General features: G+C 38.6%; 1 protein-coding gene across 1 annotated transcript in view; it reads left to right on the plus strand.

Annotated features, from left to right (window-relative positions):
- Window positions 1–23700, plus strand: part of Atrnl1 (attractin-like 1) — a gene marked incomplete at its 5' end in the record, with an annotated part of 750654 nt that overhangs the window by 628387 nt on the left and 98567 nt on the right. The window contains 1 exon segment of the mRNA XM_013515898.1: window positions 23431–23545. Within this exon segment, the coding sequence (XP_013371352.1) occupies window positions 23431–23545 (115 nt within the window).

Genomic DNA, 23700 nt, shown 5'->3' on the forward strand with positions numbered 1-23700 from the left:
TAAAGTTACAGATTCTTTACTAACAGCACACAAGTCCCTTTGAGATCTGTCCACACTGTCTTTTCACCTATATATTCCTTGCTGCTTTTCCTGTTTATCACTTGTGAGATTTAACCATATCAGACTGCATGTTAAGCTCTCACTAGACCTCCCACACACTGACAAACACTAGCCTTTCAGACCCAGCTTTCAGGCCAAATTATATCTTCTCTGGGAAGATCTGCCCTAAACAGTTAACCAACCCATACAAGCAGTCAAACTGCAAGCTTTCATGGCCTCTATTTTGTTCTTTGTTTCTTTAGGTGTCTTTTCCACTGGAACTGTTCTACCTGGTAGGCTCATTTCCGAGCACAATGTCTAGCATACACACACACACACACACACACACACACACACACACATACACACACGCGATGCATTGCTGAATGAATAAATGGTATAAAAATAAATTGGTATATATGGTAATGAGATTTAACTTTATTGATTTAATCCTTAGTCATTGATTATTATACATTTTCAATGACTTTAAGATGTATAATATTTTACAATATTAAACTAACACTGAATATACACATTTGATAAAAACTAGCTTTTGGAGTGCTTTTTCTGGGGAATCTCTAGCTGGCCATGCCAGCTATACTGTGTGCCCAGTGGATTTTCATTTCCTATCTCATCAGACCTGTTTGCTTCTGGATTTCTCTTATATTGCTAGGCACTGCCTCCCCCTGTTCAAGGATCACACACAAGCTATACATTGTCACACCGATCTTCCTCGCAGACAGATTCCTTCGCCAATAGGTGAGAGTGAGCACCGTAACAGCCCATCTAATGCTCTGATCAGACATTAGCATGCCCAAAATCAGGACTGTGGCAGACAGTGTTCCAACCATAGTAAGAGCTCCAAATTCTGAAAATCCAATAGCATGACTCAAATTCATTGCTTTATGAAAAGTGTAAACTAAACCCATGTGGCAAAAGCCAAAGTATTATAACTCAGGCTTCCAACTATTCAGGTCCCACATTCTGAAAACTGTCTTTGGATAGAGAACTTATAATGTTGGCCTGTGCCTGGGGATCTCACAGTTTAAAATATGCTTAGTGCTTACAAGTAATGTACCAGTTCAACAGAGAATACTGGCAGGCCTCAAGCTGCCCCACAGGAGGTATTTCCCATGTTTTGGTACACCAGTCTGAAGCCTCTTAAGGTCAGAGGCAGGGTCATGTTCATGTTGATGATTATCCAAAAGAATGATCACATCATGAATATATTGCACAATGTGGTGTGGATTTCACTTCTCTAATGGGTAAAAGAATTCTAACAACATCCTAACAGCTGTACCAACCTACTGCCTGGGACCACTATTAGATCAGAGAAGGCATGAGAGCTCCCCTGTCAACTTATAAATTCTGTGTGCCACATGTTGGCATATAGGTAATAGATGACATAAGAACAAAGACAGTTGCCAAATTCTGACCCAAGGGAACCACCCTGGATTCAGTGAACCTGCAGGTGGTCAAACTGGATACTCAGACTAGCCTTAAGCCATGGTCACAATAAAATTATGGCAAAAGAATCTCCCCAGGGGGTTGCCTCTGAAGGCAATACCCCAGAGTTACTTCTTGTTCAGCATCCAAAGGAAGCAAGCTGTGGAGAATTATAGCAGCCCAAATCGAGTGGAGGGCAAGGCCCCAACTTACGCAGAATGGAGTGAATGCTATACAAGACACACTACGCCTGGCTGGAGGCTTGGAATGGCAGACTGCGTGCAGCTGTGAAGGCTGTGTGGAAATGTACTGTAGAAAATAGAAATCAAGGAAATAAAGCAGAGATTCTCCATGGCTTGTCAATTATTTTGCTCTAAAGGACATTTCAATTGCAATGAAAGGTTTGAATAGATGAGTAGCTATACTTACAATGTTTGCTTCTCACTCTGGTGCGTATCTTGGTGGCAGCTGTCTACCTATTTTTTTGTTGGTGTTGTTGTCTAATTTCTCTGGGTTTTATTAATGTTTTACACTTCTTCATTCTTCAGAGAATCTCAACTTATAGTCATTATGTTTACCTCTATAAATTTTATTACTCTTTCAGAAGCCTAGGGGGAGTTATTTGTGAGTCTAACTTTCACAATAGTCTATTGAATGGCAGCCAAGTTTCACCTCAATCCCATCTGAACAAGCAGTGAAATCTATGCATTTATCAGCCTATGCAGGACATATCTAAGAGTTTCTAATAAATTTGAAAGAGAATTACTTAATTCATTTTGTAAACATTGTAATACCGTATTATTAGCCTTCTCCAAATTCTTAGTGTTATGAGAAACCTCAGGAGGTACACACACTGACAGTGCTTTAGGAGAGAAGACCTAGCCCTGCTGCAGCAGATGACCATCATGTATAGTCATCTTTTTCCTCAATTTACCTACCTGTAGAATTTCTCTTCCTAAATATCACATGCAGATCAGAAATCATAGGTGATGATGTGTAAAACATTCAGAGAATGACAGTGATGAGCCACATTGTACTTAAGGAAAGAAAATGCATGAAATGACCAGATATACATGGCACTTTATCCCTGCAAAGTTTTCCCTTCTCTGGGAAAAATAAGAAAATGTATGGCAGATAGAAGTTGAAAGCAGGAGGCTTCAGGAGGACGAGGATGGAGCAGAATATGAGAGGGAACCAAACCTTATTGTGGATCAAGTTTTAACAGGGAAGAGAGCAAAGAGATATTTAACAGACGAGGCACACAAGTAGACAGAAAGGATTTTTATGATGGTTGGTTCTGTATTACGTGGTCACGTTTATGTTGATTTCTAGTCCACAGTCTCTTCTGAAAATTTTGTTGGCTTTCTTACTATAAGTTTTGGAAAGAAAATTAGAAAGCAAAATATTGTGTGTTTGCAATAAGAACTAAGTAGCCCATGCTCTCTGGTACCTATAACTCCTCTATCCTCCTAAGCTAGTGTGCTCTCTCAGTCAAAGGCAGGGTACTCTTCTTCTAGATTCCCTCTATCTTATGCCACCAAGTAACTGCCCTTCAGCAATGAGAACATTGCTAGTACAAAATACCCATCGTCCAAAATTAAAGAAGCAGAGATTTATTTTAGCTCATAGTTTGTAGAGGTTTCAGTTCATAATTGGCTGGCTCCAAGGGTGGCATGGAAGAGGTGCATTAAAGAGAAGAAATGGTTCATAGCAAGCAGAAGGCAGCAAAGCGGAGAAGTAGTGAAGAAGCAGCACCTGCCTTTCCCTTTTATCTCTTCCAGGATACTCACCCTTTGGGTGGTGCCACCCGCAGCCATGGTGCGCCTTCCCATCATCCTCCCCCCAAGCTACGCCAAACCAATCAGTGGACTAAACTGGCAATCACACATCCTGAATCCCAGCATCACACACCCTAGATGCAGCCACCTCTGAAAAGCCCTACTTGATTGAATAAGGCTTTGGGGGAAGATCTAGACACAAACCATAGCACCAAGCCATGCAATATTTTCTTTCCCCTATGGATTTTGGGGACTTCCCAAGAGCTACAGAAGAAAAAAGTCCACACCAGATGGCCCCAGACAGTATACTCAATGATTTGGTCTCTTGTCTACTTGCCCTCAGAACAGATCCTCAGGTGAACCCACCATAACTCTGCTTTCTCTGGGTTTTATGGGACTAGTGCTTCATAATTTCATTTACTTGCTAGAAAATCATCTCCATCATGGTCTGTGTGGTGTAAAACACTTACTACCTGTATAGTGTCTGATCCTATTCTACAGTAAGTACAGTAAGTGTTAGCTACTGTTATATAATAATCAGACCTAAAACAAGAAAAGACTTTGTTACTGCAAAATTCTTCTGCTTTCACATGACTTAAGACCTGCAGCCTATCTGCTATGTGCAGTGCCTGCTGAATTGTAGGATCACAATCAATATTGAGCATGTAAACGTACAAACTAAAGATTTTTCGCAAAAAATAGTCTTGGAAAATGACCTAGTAGTATGTAGAGATAGAGCTATCACCTAAATAAATTCTTGTTTGTTCCTTACATCATTGGCAGCCCTTGAAGTACAGTTTGAGGCATCCCTCATTAGGAATTCAGCAAGACCAACTTTCTCATTATATGGGGCAGTACACTGAGTAATAAGAAATCTGGCATAGCTACAGTATCTTGCACATAGGCTATGGTCAATAAACATTTATTGAATGACTGTCTTGTTACCAAGACTTTGCGGCAGTAAGCTTTAGGGGTTTTAGTCTGACCATCTGCTTGAGTGGGATGAATTGTGACCATGAAAGTTCACATTGGATATGTGTTTATCAATTCCTAAAATTCAACTGAGATAGATGCAGGCTCACTGTCAGAAAATGCCGTAGTATCTGGAAAACTACCGTTTGTGAAATAAAAGGTGCGGAGGTGTGACACTACAGTATTTTTGCCCTGATGGTTTTAGGTAGAATCAGGAGCTCTTGCAAACAGGCTGAAAAGGCTGTCACAATTGAGCTTTTTCTCTTGGGAAACCTTCACTGAAGCTGCCTAGTTATTTCCTATGGAACATGAGGTGCCTTTGGCTAGCAGTGCTAGGATAGCTTCTTAACAGTCCCTGAGCTGTCAGCTAGTTTCTGCCCCTCCCTGCTCACTGTCCGAGTGACTTTTCTGTAGTTCACTTTGAAAACATGCAGGTGGGAAGCTGTAAAACACAGCTCAGGAGTTCTCTTCTGACTGCAGCCCAGAGCTTCCCAACACAGCCACAGATGTTCTCCTGCGCACTGCTTCCGTCCTCACAGATTTCCCACATGTGTACTTTGTGGGGAAAAACACATCAAGAAAAGCAATTTCCCTGAATAAATACTTCCCCCCCCCCCGGCTCCCCAGCACAAACACCCAGATTGATTTCTCTGCTGGTGTTTTCTTGTTTTCTCCCTTTTCCCGCTGCTGTTTAGTAGCCTTTCAGAGGTCTCCCTGAGCACATTGCTCAATGTGTGCAGCCCAGAGAAATATCTGCAAGGCGAAGGATGCTAGGGTCGGACCTCTACCTTCCTTACACTCTGGTCCTCTTCCTGGCATGTGCCTCCTTTCATTCTGTCCATCTCACTTCTTCACAACTACATACATACGGAGCTATTACGGGAGGGGGAAGTGGAGACCTAAAACTTTTTCCACATATTGTATTTGTCAGTGTTCTTCACTGAATAGAAATGTCAAGCACACAGATGAGTACAAGTACATAAACATGATATGGCCCAGAGCCCACAGGAACGCCTAAGAAAATTCCTCCAGGAAAAAGGAGCTAGACATGAGGTGGTGTGGGCGGGGAGAGCACACCACCCAGTAGGGGCGTGGGTGTCTGTGTTATGAGGAGCCCTGGGATCCGGGTTTGCACACTCACTAGCTTTGTGTCCTCAACTGTGTCTCTTAACTCTCCAAGGCCCGGTGTTGTCATCTGTAAAGTAGGGGGAGTAACGTCTGCTCTAACTACCTCACATAATAGCTGTAAGGGTCAAATGAAAAAAATTTTTAAGGGGATATTTTTAAAAGTTTTGTCAACTCTTAGGTATTAAAACATGTCAACAGAGGTTGTTATTACTGAAAGAGACACCTTAAAATCACTGTAGCTACCTGTAAATTAGCTGAAGGTATTAAGAAACTTCACAACCAACACCAAGAAAAATAGTATGATTGAATTCTCTGGCAAATAGTAATCTCATCTTATTCAAATAGTCCTCTTCTGAGGTGATCTCAGAAAATACAGAGCTATTTACAGAGATTAATAGGTCCTAACTTCCCTCTTATGAGGTAAATAAATGGAAGAAAGACAAAGTCATGGAAAATTTGAGGCCTTGTGTTTGCTACAATTGGAGAAATTAGTTTATATTACTGTTTAAAAACCTGGTTATAGTCTATGGGAGGGGGGCATGGTCTTCTTAAAATTGAAATTATAGCCTGTGTCAGAGAGCTGCAGGAGGGGCTCAGAAAAGCTGGGAAGATCAGGATTTCCTCCTCAGTCACTGGTGCAGATGGCTTCTTTCTGATGGGCTTCATCTTGCTCAGGAGCTGCCAGTCGCCTCTTCCTACCGGCAGCACTTCCACCGACCCAGGTGGGAAGTTCCACCAACCCTGGCTACTACCACAGAATCAGTGGGTAAGGCTGAAGGTGGATATAACCCCTTTCTATTTTGAGGCCCTCTGTATACTTCCTCATAATTTGACATTCTTTTTCTTTCTTCATTTCTTCAAATCTCATATAGCGTTTGGATTCTGAGCTTCCCACCTGCAACTTCCATGTGTCTGGCTGTCTCTTGTTGCCTCCTGTTTCTTCCACATGGTAGCATGGAGCGGGGAAGAGTTGGGCCTTGAAATCAAGACTGGCCTGAGTTTTCAAGTCCTGACTTGCCCACTTCTTTTAATAGGCAAAAGAAACCTTAAAGATTTAAATACGGCTACTTTTTATCGTGTGTATCACTCCCAAGCCCACAGCTGACTTCCTCCATCTTTAATTCTCCTCACTTGCAGTCTTTGCTTGCTCTACAGCCCGTCACTCTTAATGCTGAGTCTGTCTCAGCCTCACACCGCACAGACCCAGACCTGACAAGAGCAGGCGTTACAGGTTTCACCATCCAGAAATCTATGAGGGAGAGAGGCAGTTAAGCAGCAAGGTAATTCATTATAAATGCCAAGTGAATATCATCGGTATTTTCATGCCCCCATATTTCATTTTAGTGAGTTTTTTAAAAATTCCTTCAGGACATATAAGGAAGAGGGAAAAAGGATATTGAGATAGCCAGCTAAGAATTTATAGTATTCAGTTGTAATAAGCAGGCAAATTAAAGTTATCTGTAATTAAGGAGGGAAAGGGGCTCATTTATAATACTACTGCCATTTACTTACTGCTTACCCTGTGCCGCACAATATTCTGAATGCTTTACATAAGTTGTCCTGTTTATTAATTGGAAAGCCTTATGAATTATTGACCTCATTATTGTTTTCTTTTTACAACTGAAAAGACTTAGGCTTAGAAAGATTAGACTAGTTGCTCTAGTCGCACAATCTGTAAGTAGTAGAGCCAGGATTCAAACTCTGTTTTGTTATTCACAGAGTGTTTAATTTAGAACCTGCTTCAGTAGTTTCCTTACGACTGTCACAGCATAACCACGTATAAGCCCCTCACATCTTCCACCATGAATCAGAAGATTTAAGCTGAGTGTATGCTTCTTTTACAGTAAAAATGTATAGTAAGTTAAACAGCCAATTAACAATGACAAAATGAAATAATAATGGATAACACTTCCCAAACACTTATCCCATGCCAGGCAGCATCCTAAATGCTTGGTAAGTATCAATTTATTTAATGTTCAACATGAACCAATGAAATAGATGTCAATAATTACTTTCATTTTACAGATGAGGATGTCGAGAGTTAAGAAACATGTCCACGTTCAAACAGTCAGTGATGGAATTAGGATTGAATCTAGGTGCAATTGTAGAGAAGCCCATTCTTTTAACCTTTATTCCACACCAATTGCTACATCATTACTGCCAGAGCACTTCACTCCTGGACCGTAACACACTGCTGTGCCTGACCATCTTTTGAAGAGTAGTCAGAGCTGGTGCTGTCTTTCACATCCCAGCAGATACAAACAGGAGGTTAGCATATAAACAGGAGGAGTTAAGCCAAGGAGAAACCAAGGAGAAGTAGTGACAAAGGTAAGCTCCCCAAAGGAGGATTGGGAACTACCCATTTAAGTACCAGTTATGCTAACCATCCCATCACATCAGGTCATGTGCTAGGGACCAGCTGTCTTTCACATCCCCGCATTGCCTGTAGCCTTGGTCTGCTCTGCCCGTTTGCACCCTCCACCCCACCGTAGGACTGTGGAAACTGAGGTTGTGCACTCTGGCTTTTCTCATGTCCCTCTCATTAGGCACTACTTTCTGCAGCTACACTATTCCTTCTTTCTCATTTTTATTTTACTTAGATAACATATTTTAAAGCTTTCTATTCCTTACACCATCTTTTAGATTTTCTAGTAATGGAATTATAACCAGTTTTTCTTCTGGACTTTTTGAAGCTCACTTTCCTAAGCTCTTGTACACATGTCTGAATCCATAAGGCCCAGTCCCTGTCCTCCTCTGACCTGTTTGCCTACTTCGTGCTTTCCCCCGAGGCTCTGCCACTTCGCTTTCAGAACTCATGTTTTGTTTGTCATTAGGCAAAGACCTATATTTTCATCCTCCTCAAACACAGAAATGTTTTCTGTATTATTTCGCCTTAGTGGAGGCCTGTCTCTTCCCTGATGGGGAAACTTCCCTTGTAGTTGTCCTGTGGCCCTTGGACTCGCAAGCAGGAAGTGGGCTTTATTAGGTTCTGTGAAGCTTATGCCATCTCTGCCTTTAGATACTGGATTTTATCTCTCCTGTCCTATGCTCTACCCTTTGTGTCTCCAGTGTACTTGCCCTACTAACTTCTACTTCAAAGAGTCTTTGATTTCCACTGAGACCTCTGCTCCTTAGATCTTAGCACTTTTTAGTGGTGATCACCTCCCTCACATTCTTATTTTTATTCTGAGCTTACTTATATTTCCTGGATTATATGTGGAACAACCTTATGTGTCTCGGGGGCTAGGGATTTAGCTGAGCAGCACAGCGCCTGCCTGGCAAGTGCAAGGTCATGAGTTTGATTCCCGGTACCGGAAACAAAACAAAACAAAACAAAATCTTATGTCTCTTGTTTCTTTCAATTCATTATTATGCTAACCTTCCTTAGAGCCATTCTTGCCCAGTTCTTTTTCTACTCTAATCCTGTGCTTAAGCCACAAAATAAGGCTGGAAAATAAAGACAACAGTCACAACAACAAATGCGCTAACACGTGCATCTGTCTTTCAACTTCATGACCCCACATTTGACACATTCTACATTTCCCAAGTCAACTCTTTAGTCTTCTTACTGATAGTTAAATGAGTAGTTTCCAATCCTCCCTTGGGGAGTTTATCTTTATCACTACTTCTCCTTGGTTTCTGGATCCTTACCTGGCTTCACTCCTCCTGTTTATTCAGGTCATGCTCAAGATCAAATTCCTCTTCTGGGAGGCCTTTTTTGATTGCCCACTCCAACACATTACTCACTATTACTCATGATTCCTCTTAAGCCACTCTGAGAAACTGTTTATCACTTGTTCTCTGATCTCACGTCGTGTTTGTGTTCACCTACACTCCATGTTCACTGTTTATGCCTGATACCTAGAAGAGTCCTACCCAGAGTTTGTACTTAAGAATCTGTAGGATGATCGAATTATTTTTGATCAGTGTTATAAATTCTAAGTTAGCATGTAACTCTTCTGAATTCTTATCACATTCTCACTCATCTCTCTGCTGTGGAGAACCAAACTAAAATGTTTGCTTTTTTATTCCTTTAACCTGTCAACTAGTTGAGTTAGGTAACATTATTAATTTTACTTGCATTGAACAGAAGATTGCCAGCAGATCAGTCACTAGTGCCAGATTTGGACTCTACATTAGGACAGCCTCTTTCTTATTTATTTGCTTATGGGTTGTTTATACTGTAGGACTGGTGTTGTCACTGATCTACCTCCTCCCATAGACCTATCCTCATATTTATGATTCTACCCCGCAGTGTATCTTTTTGCCTTACTGTGGTAAAAGCCAGTATTTATCACAAAATTTTAAAGGAAATATTTTCCCTAACGTGTTCAATTTGCTTTGTGGCAGTATTTTTTTTTTATAGCCAATATGACCTAATCATGTTTGGGGTTCAGAAAAACTTATAATCTTGCTAAAACTTGGAGCATGTATTAGTACTTAGCACTGTCCAATTATGCCCTCTGTACAAGTAATAAATATCAACAAATAATAGTTCTATTGTCAGCATCCTTATTATTATTATTGTTGATATTATAGAAAATTTATAAAAAATTGCAGTTTCTTAAAAGAATGTAATGTAGCGGGCAAATGGAATAAATTATTATATCCTCTGGTATTCCATTTGAAACTTTATAGAACCTGGATAAGATTAATTAATGATCTCATCCATCCAGCTGCATGGAAATAAGGATGACCTCTTTCTCTGGAAGCATCACTTAACAAAAAGTAAGAAACTTTGAATGATTTGAATACTAAGAGGGAAAGATAAAATAGTGAATACTGCTTACTCAGTTCTTTACACAATTGACCTAACCAGGGAATTGGCACTGAAATAATAATTTTGCCCTTTTTGTGGAGAAAAATCACCATGATTTTTAGTGAAGATTAAAGAGAAGGATTATGGTTCTGAAGAGCAAGCACTCTTCTGGAAAGATCAGTAATGGCAATAATACAACAACTTCACAAAACTCTTTGAAAAACAAATGTGTAAATGTTTTCACAATATAATAGCATAATGTGTGGTATTGGGCCAGGCCAAAGTCATTTTCTTAGCTAAGGAGGAAAGTTTTGTTTTAAAATAATTATTTTATTTCATTTAAAATAATAGTGCCATAATGGGCCTGGGTTGTGCTGTCCAGATCCCACCTTTAGGAATAAACCGCTCATCTTCATAGCTCAGCATCCTCCTGTAGAAAAACTGCCTCGTAGTGCTGTGCTCCTCCCTGGGAATAGCCTTCATCCACAGAGGGTCTCAGAGGTCTCCAGAAGAAATACCCTGCTCGGGCACAGGCCTCCACACGACCCATGAACTTCTCCCTTCACCAGCTCTGCTTCTGTCTTCCTACACAATGTTGTTCCCAAGGACACTTCCCAATAAATGTACTGCACAAACCTTGGCAGTTCAGACTGCATTTCCTAGGGAAGCTGACATAGAACAAAGGCTATGTAAATGTCCTAGGGAACAATTATGACTTTTTCTCATTTTATGAATATCATTAATTGTATAATGATTACAAAGCTCTCATAGCTATGTGGCTTGATCCATCGATCTTTGCCATGCTGTGACATGTACTTATTTTTGAAGTGAAAATGACTTGAATGACCTGAAAATAGAGGAAATAAACTGAAGTACTGGGATTAATCATAGCTTCATTATTATACTATGTGATTGTTTCCAAAACAACAGAAAACGATAGCAAACAGTCTGAATTCCTTAGCCATTCTCTTAGAGGTTGGTTTTTGACTAGGGAAACTGTTAGTTCCCAAGGGCTGTCCAGAACAAATCACCACAAAGTTGATGGCTTGAAACAATTGTTCTGGAGGGTAGAAATCTGAAATGGAAGTGTTGGTAGAGTGGATTTTTCTAAGGAGCTGAGGGAGAATTTCTACCTTGCCTCTCACCTCGCTATTGGTGGTTTATGGCAAACCTTGGTGGCAGCCCTCGCCAATCCCTACCTCTGGCTTCCTGTGATGTTACCTTCTGTGTATCATCCCTATATCGTGTCTCTTCTAAAATGGCTGCCCTAATCCAGTGTGTATGACTTCTTAACTAGTCTTAATAAACTACATTTGCAAAGCTATTCCAATCAAGGTCACATTCTGAGGTTGTGAAAATATGTAAAATCCAGGGGAAACCTACTTAACCCTCTATGGAGACCAAAAGGAAAAACTATGAAGATTTTCTTCCCTGTTTATATGTTTGTACTATAGATATTTTAATATCCTGCCTGCCCTTTTAAAGAAAATCCAGTGAGCCAGATGTGTGCAGTGGGCCAGATGTGTGCAGTGGGCCACACCCAATAACAGAAGGCTCCTCCAGGCTTAATCAATTAGAAAATTACTAGCACCAAGGGGGATTTGGTAAAGCAGTATGAGTAAAACCAGGGGAAGGATAATTACACAGACTCTGACCATTAATTTTTAGTCATACTGAAAAAGGAGCTTTGAGGGAAAAACAGATTTGAAGAGATATTTTATTCAGTCTCTCATACTTCACTTTTTAAAGCAACCTCTGATGAGTTAGTTGAGATTACACAAATAATTTAAGAAAAAGACCAAAAAGAATGCTATGCAAATATATTTGGCTACAGGAGGACTCCACATATATTAGGTCATAGACAGGGGTCATATGTTCTGTCTTGTGAGTTCAAGAGACCCTGGGAATGACTTTGATTCCTGCAAAGGTTCTCATGGCTATGCTAAAAGTATAAAGCACCCTCTGCCTTCTATAACTGTGTTAGTTACTTTTCTCCTTGCTGAGACAAAATACCCAACTCCTAAAGTTAAAGGGAGAAAGAGCTTTTAGCTCACAGTTTGTACAGATTTCCATCCATAATCAGCTAGCTCGAAGGCGGGGTGGCACATAGCAGAGAGGCAGAGAATTCGTGACAGCAGAAGACAGCAAAAGCTATGAGGTAGGGGGGAGCCTATTGTGCCCAGTCTACCAGGATTAAAGTGGTGCCAGTCCAGTCAGTGGACTGATCCAGGGATCACCCACCCTTAATCCAAGCATTGCACCATGAATCAGTCATACACTCTAGATTCAGCCACCTCCAAAAAAGCCCCATCTAAAACTGTATGAGACTTTGGGCAGACCTCTAGACACAAACCGTAACATTCTGCCCCTGACCCCCTGAAGTTTCATGTATATTCCTTTATGCAAAATGCATTTAGTCTGTCTCTGAGAGTTGCCAAATTCTGAACAGTTTCAACATTCCTGAGAAGTGTAAGACCAAAGTCTCCGCTATTAAAGATTTAACACAACTCTTAGATATGAACCCTCTACAAATGAAAAGAAAGTTAAACATTTCCAACCTACAGTGGCAGAAGATAGACATTTTCCATTCCAAAAGGTACAAATAGGAGGATACAAAGGAATAGGACCAAAGCAAATCCTAAAGCTAGCAAGGCAAACATTAAGTCCTGTAGATCCATGTGCAGCATCCAAAGAAATCTGTGGCAAGATGTAAATTCCAAAGAGCTTGGCTCCACCCCTGTGCTACTTCCATTGGTTGTTGTAGCTTTCATGGCTTCTCTCTTGGGCCAACCCTGCTCTTTCCTTGCAGCTTTCATCAGACAATACATGATCCTGGCTTCTCCAAACTTCTGAGGTCTCCACTGCACCTTAATCTTCATACTCATAGCTTCACACACTGCCCTCTCAGGGCCACACTGCTTCACCTCCCAGGCCTTCTTCTAAAATCTGAGTGGAAGCCTTCATGACCCCACAACTCTTGCATTCCAAATCCACCTAAAATCAGCACCATATGGATGATGCCAAGGTCTTCTGCCAGCTAAAGAAGTAGCCAGGCTTTCCTGTCTCTTGGTTGTAGGAATCAAATGCCTGGATCACTGAGGAATTTGAATCTAATCCTGAGAAACAAATTCTCTAGGCCACTGCCATTCTGGAACATGGTACTCTAGTAATCTCTTCCCAAAGCAGTATTTCACTTTTGCAATTTTGAGGCTGCAAAGTGTAGGGTTCTGGGGTTTTTGTGAAGCCCTCAGATGATCTTTTCCATTCTCCTGTTCATTCTCAACAATCAAGATCTCCTCTGCCCTATCTTTGCAGTACACCACTTTACTAAAGCTTCCCTTCTGGCCAAACTCATAATATTTTAAATTATTCTGCTGAGCTCTTTGATTTTGATTCTCAAAATAAATCTGGCTGAAAGCCCCCAACAGTAGCCATTCCATAACCTCAAAATTAGGCTGCCTTGAAATTTCATCTGCTAGGTTAGTTAGTCTGTCACCCTTAATCCTAGTCTCACGCAACATCTCTGGACACAAGCAAAATGCAGACAAACTTTTTACCAAACCATAACACATTGTCTAGAGTTTAATAGCCAATGCAGTCTTACTTCCCAGTAGAAAACTCCCAAGCCTGGTCTTTACCAGGAGGATTTCTATCAGCGTTTTAGTTTTCTGAGCTCTGACCAGAATCTGCCATACAATACAGCCTAAGACATTCCCGCTCTACTTTTTCAGCCAGCATCTCCAAACTTCTCCAAACTCTTCACACAACTCAACCTCAAAGGCTCCTGAACCACATGGTCAGGTATATTTACAGCAATGACCCCACTTCTCTGGCAACAAATTCTATTTTATTTACTTTTCTTGTTACTGAGACAAAAATCCTAAAGTTAAAGAGTGAAAGATTTATTTAGCTCACAGTTTGTTGAAGTTTCAGTCCACAATCAGCTGGCTCCAAGGCAGGGCAGCATGGCAGACAGCAACAGTTCAGGGTGGCTGATGACAGCAAAGGCAACAAGGAAGGAGGGAGCCAACCCTCTTTCTAGCCCTTGTATTGTGTCCATTCCTCCAGGGTTAGAGTGGTGCCAGTTTAATCAGTGGGCTGATCTAGCAATCATTCACCTTTAATCTCAGCACCCTTAATCCCAGCACTGCACCATGAATCAATCACACACTCGAGATTCAACCACTGCTGAAACAGCCCTGTCTAAAACTGCATGAGGTGTGGGGGGCACATCAACACACAAACCATAACAGTCATCTTTCTTCTGATTGTTCCCTCATAGCCCACTGGATTATAAAATGAAGGAACTTTTAATTTAACAAATATGGGAGAAAGAACTAGCAGGCAAAGGGGCTTCCTAGACCATACAGAGGAACTGAAGAACACACCCGAAAGCCATTTTAAGTATATATATCCATAAAATATTTTTCTCTTTCCTGTGCAAGCAGAAAGTTTTCAGTAGAATGTGTATCTTTCGAATACCTTTTGTTTCTCAACATCTAACATTTGTAGTCATCTTTCCAAGAGGCCAGTGTATGAACATGGAACTTGGTTCCAATTGTAGTGCACACATACTGGAATCCACATGCCATACTTTTGCACCAAGTGTGAAAGAATGAAGTCACATTTGCAAATAATTTGACCTAATGTGAATTTTGAACATCTATGTTTTGCAGGCACTGTGGTATTTTACTCACATATTTTCCTCTAAAATTCTTAGTACAGCCTTGCAAAATCGGTATTGTAATCTCTATTTTCCATATGGTGTGCTGAGGTACAGAAAAGTTAAATAATATCCCCGAGATCTCTTAAGATTTGAACCCAAGTCTGCTTCATGTGAAATAAAGTCATTTGGGTCTGCTGAAGTATTTCTTTTATAATAAGATTATTTTCAAACTTCGCTGTCAAAATTTTGAAATTAGTAAGGCTAATCTGCCCACAAACTTCAAGGAACACAGGAGGGTCGGTACAAACTGAAAAGATGATGTCTGGGGTCTATTACTTTACTAGTACCAAAATTAGGCAGCACTTTGAATGAGGCCAAGGTACCCAATGGCAGCTGCACAATCTTTAGGTTGCTTTATGTAAAGAAACCAATGAGCAACTAGCAAGATGGCATTGGTGGCTTATAGAGCAATGCAGAGACAAAGAAGAAAAGAAAGCCCTAGGTGTCTAGCTGTAAGCATGCTAATTCATATGCATATTAGCAATTCCATATATCTTTAGCATACTGTAAAAACTGATATTTGTAATGTTTAGTATAGAGCATTAAGACAATATTAAATTACATTAGATATAGTCTGGTTGAGAAGCAGAAAAAGGGACATTTATTTTAAGGGATTATATACTAATATTTAAAAAGTACCCTAAAATACCGAAGCCACCCTTTAGGGCTGATATTCATCATTCTGGGTAAACAGTGCCATCCATAGTGTCTCATTCTCCAAGAGATCCAGGTAGGGGCTATTGTACTGTGGTTATGCACATTTCTGTAACAAGTCAAGTAAGATCTTTCACTTAGAGTTTCATCGATGATTTGTTTCTTATAAGACTATGATTGGTGTAATAATGATAATAGAAAGTCATTTATTATGCTGTGGATCTATTAACTTTTGAATCTTCATTATGAATATTGCCAAATCTGCACTTTTATTCTTTCTGCTGACAGTTTTCACAGTGCTTTTTGATTTACTTTTATATTGAAGTTTCAGGAGCAAGTGTTTTAATTCAGTGTGTACTCAGTCTAACAGATTTGACCAATAGTCTAATCTAAGAGCACGATGAGCTCCTGACAGAGCTTGTTTTATAGTGTCATCTTGAGATAATCTGCATCATGTCTTGATGAAGGTTGCAGAGAGATCCACTGAGCACTGTCTTAAGTGCCATCCCAGCATCTAAGCATGACATTTTAAGCAGGCAGTGGCAACCTCAGTCATGTCTAGAAAGAGTGAAAGGGGGCTGATGAATGATCTGAATTTCTTGGAGGCCCCAATCTTCCTCTCTGTCCTCTTCCTCTTTTCTACAGAAAAATTCTTGGTCTCTATCTCACTGTGCTTTTAACAATTTGCCAAATAAGCCATCTGCCTTTATATCTTTGTTCAGGCTCTTCCATCTGCCAGAAATCTGCTTCACTCTCTTCATGAACTCCTCATTCTCTGAGAGTAATGTCCTTCTCCAGCACCCCTCATACCTTCTCTAGCTCCCTCCCCTCCTGTTCCTAAGACTCAGGGCCTAACTCTGCCAGAGCATCCAGCTCAAATTCATCTGAGGTGAGATCAGCTTGGAAGGATGCTTCAGAAGAGTGGTAACTATGCCTTACGTAGCACAATATTCCGGTACTTAGTGCATTTAACTTTTAAATAGAATTTATCTGTCAGCTATGTTCTAAGGTGACATTTTGCTTTAAGGCATAATAGGTCTTGGAAGACACCAGCCTAGAGATTAATATAAAAATCTTAATTTTCTAACTTCCCTACTGGTGTACAAGTATCTGCTCTAGATTAAAGTTCTATTCATAACTTTCTGGCACAAAATTTAAAGAAGTACCTTATGCACAATTTGAAAGGAAGAGACAAATACCTACTCTTTCATAAAACATATTTTCAACACTTTGATGTTAGGTAGCACGAAAGGTCTAATCTATGAACTATATAGGGCTGGACTCACAGATCAGACTGGAGTAAAAATGGGAACTGTAGCCCATACTCAGTGGTCACATGGTTTGAAGGATGGCATTAGGCTCACCTTCTTTCCATTCCATAAACCATCAGTGGGCTTCTCTCCTTGAAAATGAATTTCTTCATAAAGCCACTAAGAGAGATTTTTAAAATATAGCCTCTGCCCTAAAATAGCTTACTTTCGAGTTTAGCATCTTCAGATGGGCCAGAGAACAATTCCAAAGAAAAGTGAAAACTAGGTGGAATGACATAACAATAGCTGACTTTTACTAAATACTTACTATCTATAGTGTGTGTGTGTGTATGTGTGCCTGTGTGTGTGAGGAAACTCTTTATTTCTCACAATGATATTATGAGTATTATGAGTAAGAAAATTTTGGTTCCATTTTACAGTTGAGATACTTGAGGCACAGAGAAGTTCAGTGATTTGACCAAGCTCACACTTGGATGAGAGACCAGCCTTGAACCCAATTAGCAAGATACTAAGAGGTTGTCCTCTTGACCATTATATTTTACATTCTCTTCATTGTTACAAAATGAAAAGTAATTAACTCCTAAAATTGTTGACATAGAGTAGAGCAACAAGAGGTGAGAGTGGCTTAAAATGACCTTGGACCGCTTCTTCCAAGAATTGCAGGTGATCCAATTGGCTGGAGTGTCCTGAAGAGAGCACAAGTTGAGTATGAATAAGATGGAAAGTTGAATGATTTGGCAGGCACACTTTTTCTGTCACACTTAAAAATATTTCAAGAACAGAAGAGAGCCTCTCAGTTTTGAAATTCACACACAAAGCACAGTGGCTAAATTACTTATTTATTTAATTATGGAGAAATGTATAAAACCTAATTATAGGAATTATATCAGACATGATCTATTTTGAATTTTTAAAAAATACTATCAGGAATCAACTTTTAAAGATAACCTGTGCAAAGTTACCTCTTATTAACATTCATATTTACTGGCAAATTTATGCTTACATGAAATCTCAAATAAACATAGTGATGCCCCATTTTACTTTCTGGAACTTCAATACCTTGGAAAAAAGGCAGCAAAACTGCTGGTACTTATCATAATCCAACCTCTTCATTCCCCTGCCATATAGTTAAAATAACAGTAAAAGTTAGTTAAGCCAGGTATTATATTGCACGTGTAGACTTTCAATATGTGTATATGTTTTGTGTATATCCATTGTGTAGTAAGAATTGACTGAACGTGGAGGCATTCTAGCCACAGAAGAGTATGTAGTATGATATGAAATAGTTTACAACTGCAATACCTTTAGAACCTCAGGAGCAGCATACTCACTCTGTGGATATTATGTTTTATTGCTCTACCCAATCCCACGTGCATTACTTTATTCTCTTTGAATTGGCTTCTAATGCAGTTTAACTCTGTTTTTGAGAGTGTCCATTAGCTTAATTTTCTTTTATTAATATGAATTCTTCTATTGAGTAAAACCGGCTAATGTAGTTTCCCTTTTATCATTTCATATAAAACAAAAAGTAAATAAGGAAAGAATACGATTTTCACTTTGGTTTTTCCTAAATTTAAACAATAAAATCAAGAGAGTTTGTTGCTTGAAATCTGGGTCTCTATATTTGTTGGTCATGTGGAATCAACACTCCTGATTAACTGTAATCCAAGCCACAGGGGTGACTTAATTGGACGCTGAGTAAATTAATTCAGTTAATTTGAATTTCAGTTAAACTAAATTTCATATCAATATAAACACTCATTACACTAGAAATACCAAGTCATGCATATGTTTTAAAAGACTTTTATTTATGGATGGGTTTGATAAGAATAGTGTTAAACATGTTTCAGAAGGAAAATGTAAGAGTGATTAATGTGCAGTTGTTTGCATTTTAATATTCTACTCATTTATCAGATTAGTATTTGTGCTTACTGTCAGACTTTATTCTGTTCTTGTCAAAACGCTTATTACTGCTGACAGGTATAACATATCCACAGTAATCCTTAATTCCTTGATTCAATTTTCTAATTGCTTTCTTGGCATGCGATGGTAGCCATTTAATCTTATGTGATGTATTCATCACATGGTATAATAATGTTCTTTAAAAATTTAATTTTCCATTTAAAAGTATCTGAGCAGGGGAAAACTTATGAAGTATTAGAAATTTTAAATTTCACTATAATTAGTGAAATTGATCTATCACAGATTCTGGGGAATATCAATGAATTATAATCACAGAATGTTAAAGAGGAAAGAGACCCTAAAAATAAGCCAATCTCCCTATTGTTCTCTTTTCTGGAGAGGCTGATTTCATAACATGCCAAGGACACACAGATAGACAGTGATAAACCTGGCCCTAGGACTCACTAGTGTTTGAAACAGAGGTCAGACGCGGACGGGTTTATGTATATAATTTTTATAACTGGAATTCCAAGTTTGTTTCTTCTGTTAATAAACAAACTGAGAGAATGAGAGTCCACTTGGCTTCTTGAATAATATTTTCTGTAATGTTGTCTAATTAGGTACCTGGAATCAGATCTGAGCTCCAATGCCTGTGTTACCTGAGAATATCATCTTATCTCTCTGAATTTTAATTTTTTTAATTATATAAATGAAAATAAGTTTGCTTAATATAACTGCTATGTAATTACACTCAGTAATGTGTGCACAAGTCTTGGTGCTTGGCACCAAAGAGATATTCAATATGTTAACTTTCAGTATTTTCCAGTGTTCTATTATTCCTTTAAATATCCATAACTTAGACAGAAACTGTCATGTCTTATGGTTACATTGAACAGCGTCTGTGACAAGTTCATTTATTCACTCATTCACCCTGACACTTAACATGTGCTGTGCACGCTAGGAGAGACTCTCGGTAAGACAAGGTAGCAGCTAACAAAATGCCTTCCTTCAAGGCTCAAGGACATACAACATGTAATCAGAGCTATAATAAACTTACATCTGGGAGACATAAGTTCCAAAGTGTTTGCAAGCCATACTTTGGAGCTACTGAAAGTTCAGACAGTTTTTGAGAAAGGACATAACATTTTTTTTAAATGTTGAATTCTTGCTTAATTATAAGGGCTAGGCTGAGGGTATCAGATAGTTCTGCAAAGTCCTCAGCTGCTAGGTTCCGGGTATCCTGTGACAGGCCTCAGTGTGACTCCTAGAAGCTCGCCCTTGGAGAGGCCACTGAAGAAAAAACGCGGGCCCAGCTTTGGCCATTAATGTCCTCTAAATCTGCAGTGACTCATGTCCCAGCAATTTCCTGGAACTGGTCTTGGCTTTAATGGCGGTCTCACTTTCAGAACACAGTATTATGAGTTTTAAGAACTATTATCTTGAAAATCCTTATGCTTCCAGAAGCTTCTCTGGTAATGTTTGTTAATAGCTTAAAAAATGGAAAGATTTTAACATAAATTTTTTGTCTCTTGAACAACTTCAAAATAAGAGTACAATAACTTTAAACCCACTAAAATGAGCCAAACAAATCTTTTATAAAACTGCTGTGTGCTTAATAAACAAGGACTGCTAATTACATAATTGTCAGTGATGTTTTCTGTGCAGTCTTAACACCAGCTTTTTGCAATACAACAAATATGAAAATGCCTAGAAGTAAATCACAGTTGCCGAGCGCTGTGGGCAAACAAACCTATGCCTTATCTCTTTCAAAGGCAGCCATGGAAAATGCATGATAAATTGCAGTTCAGTGAACATGTTATGTTATTGTGAAATGATTTTGATGCATGGTTATGTACTTATCGCAAAACAACGGACAAACTTCAAGGTGTCAAAAATATTATCGTTTGTAGGATTTTGCTATTTTTGTTATAAAATTCAAGTGCTACCAAATATCCCTTTTTTATTTAAATCCTGTATCGAAAATGATATTTGCCACAACTTCTTAGGAAGTAGGTTTTTTAAAATTATGAGTTCCTTCCAGAAGTGTCAAAGAGCTGTACTAGTAGCTAATATTTTGAACATAATGAATAATTCATATTTCTGTTAATAACCTTTCATGAAAATTCTTATGTAGATAAAAATAGACCAAATTTTAAGCCAAACTGATATTAAAATAGAATTATACTCTCCTGCATGGTCTACCAATAAAAGACTTTTGAATGTTTTCTAAACAATAGCAAGAAGGTAAAAATGAGGAAATTACTCTAAGGAAGATATTACAGAAAAAGCATTAGGGAGGCACAATTCTTTTTCCATAATCTAGAGATTCTATTCCACTGTCCCTGTTTGTTGCTGAGGTTCTGAAGTCTAAAGTGTTAAATAATTAAGCCATATTTCACCAGAAAATTATAGTTACATTTTTCTAATTTTTCTTTCCGTGATATTTTGATATTTAAACATAAGCATTTAATATTTAAAACCATTTTCTGCTGTATTAAAAACCATAGAGTGGTAGCCTGGCAACATGATCAACTAATGTACTTCCAAATCTTTTATTATTTCACTAAGTCCTCTAAACTAAGAAATACTGTTTCTCAACATTTTTTAATTTGGTAATCTTAAATTTTACTGTTGTAATTTTTGTAATCAAGCATTTACAGTGTAACTTTGGATATTCTAGTGTCAGTTATTACATTGAGAGCTGAAAAACAAAAGCACACAGAAACCCCTATCTGCTAGTAGATATGGTCATGTATTTCTTAGACACAGTGAAAAAGATTTTGATATTTCTAATATATTGCTGTCACTTAAACTTTGAATCCCTTCTACATTCTCTTAGTATAAACAATTGACTTTTACATATATTTTCTGTTTATTAAATTAAAATAAATTTTATTTAGCCTAGAAATATAATTGGAAGCATTCATAGTACTTTTAGCCTTGAAATATGAGAAGCTTCTTGTCTAAATATTTATATCATTGCAGAATATCTATGTACTTATGCGATTTTGACTGAATATTTTCAAAAATAAATCTGTCAAATTAAGATAAGAGTAAGGTTAAAAGTATAAAACCATAGATCATGTAACTTGATACAAGTGGTGCAGCGCGGCCCATAGCATTTTTGTGAAACATTGTAATGCCCTTTGCTTCCACTACCATGGCCACTTTCACCCTTATAATGAAAACTCCCAAAATGTATCTATATGAGTACAGTTTTAAAATGTGAGATTTATGTTGCTATAAAGAAGAAATCCTTTACAACCACATAAAACCATTGTCACCAGAAATTTCAGTCTAAGTTTTACATGAAAGTGGACATATTTTATCTTTAATGCCTCATTAAACTTTCTGGCAACAGCTATATTCTAGACTATTCTAGGTGAATGACTACATATGTCTAAATTTCTTTTGAAAAGTTTGAACATCGTTAGTGGGAAAAGAAACCTGAACAAATAATTTGCTCTAACAATTAAATCTGTAGCATTTTCTTTTATTAAGTTTTGACTTTATGCAGAGATATTTCTTTCATTTATCAACCATTTCTCACCTGTAGTTCTTTGAATACTGTAACCAAAACCACCATTCCTATGCTAAAATAATACCCCCACTGTTTCAAAGATCATGTTGTTTTTAAACCCAAATTCTGTGTATATGTTTGCATGCAAGCTCTGTGTGTGTGTGTGTGTGTGTGTGTGTGTGTGTGTGCATAAATGTATGCTTATGAATATGTTTATATATCCATGTGTGGAATACGTCTTTGTACATGGAGACATATCATAAACGTCACTGTGTACTTAGGAACCCAGACTCGGGAGGCAGTCTGCCTGAGCTTGAATGTTAGGCCTGCTAGGTTTTCCTAGCTATCGGAGTTGAGCAAGTTTTTATACCCTCTTGCTTCAAGATTCTTATCTTGTTCCACTATTGAAAGATTTAAGTAAGTTAACATATAGGGCACTTTGCATGCCTAATCCGTGGTAGTTACTTAATAAAGTGAGTGTTACTATTATTCTTATTATCATGTATTATTTTATTTCTGTTATATTATTTATGCAAATGCATTGGTCAGTTATTATTAAAAATGTATTTCACTGAAGAGTTGTTAAAGATATGATATGTGAGTCTTTTTAAAACAACCAAGTTATACAGAAACAGAAAGTAGAACTGCGGTCACCAAGAAAAGGGAGGGAGAGAGAACAGGAGCAGTCAGTCAGGGCATAGAAACTTGCAGTTTAATAGGATGAATGAGTCTAGAGAAAGGGGAAAAAGTTGATACCATTGCACTGTGTGCTGAAATTTTACAAAAAGTATAGATTATAAGTATTTACCACAAAAGGAAAAATGTAACTATGTAGAGTGATGAATATGTGAATTTACTTAATTGTGGTAATGATTTTACTATGCATGTCATGTTCTATACTTTAAATATAGATACTAAAAAGTAAATTAAAAAAAGAAAAGATGTCAACAGAATATTTGGAATTGCAGTCAATTAGATAAAAGGGATTGCATGGCACATTATTAATGAGAGGAAACAATCTGAAAGAAGCAGGAGAATGGCTCACTGGTTGCACATCATATATAATGAAATGCATTCACTTATTCGAGCAAAGGTTGATTCCACAACCAGACTGTGCCAGGTGTCCCCAGCAACTAGGGATGCACTGTATAGCAGAGGGAAGGACAGCAAAATCGGGAAGTGAGACAGCAATGTCATATCAACTCTGCAAACTTACACTGGGTTTTCCTTTTCAGGGGGCACCCAAGCCCATAGCCATCGAACCGTGTGCTGGGAACAGAGCTGCTGTTCTGACTGTGTTCCTTTGTCTACCAAGAGGATCGTCAGGTGCCCCGCCCCCCGGGCAGTCAGGTATGCTGGGTGAGGAGCCACCAGCAGTTTGGCAAAACTTGCAAACTGAAAAGAAGAAATAACAGGGGCTGGGGATTTAGCTCAGCGGCAAAAGCGCTTGCCTGGCAAGCGCAAGGTCGTGAGTTCGGTTCCTGGTACCGGAGAAAAACCAAAAA

The sequence above is a fragment of the Chinchilla lanigera genome, unplaced genomic scaffold (genome assembly GCF_000276665.1).
Source record: "Chinchilla lanigera isolate Chin_1 unplaced genomic scaffold, ChiLan1.0 scaffold00030, whole genome shotgun sequence".
Lineage (NCBI taxonomy): Eukaryota > Metazoa > Chordata > Mammalia > Rodentia > Chinchillidae > Chinchilla > Chinchilla lanigera.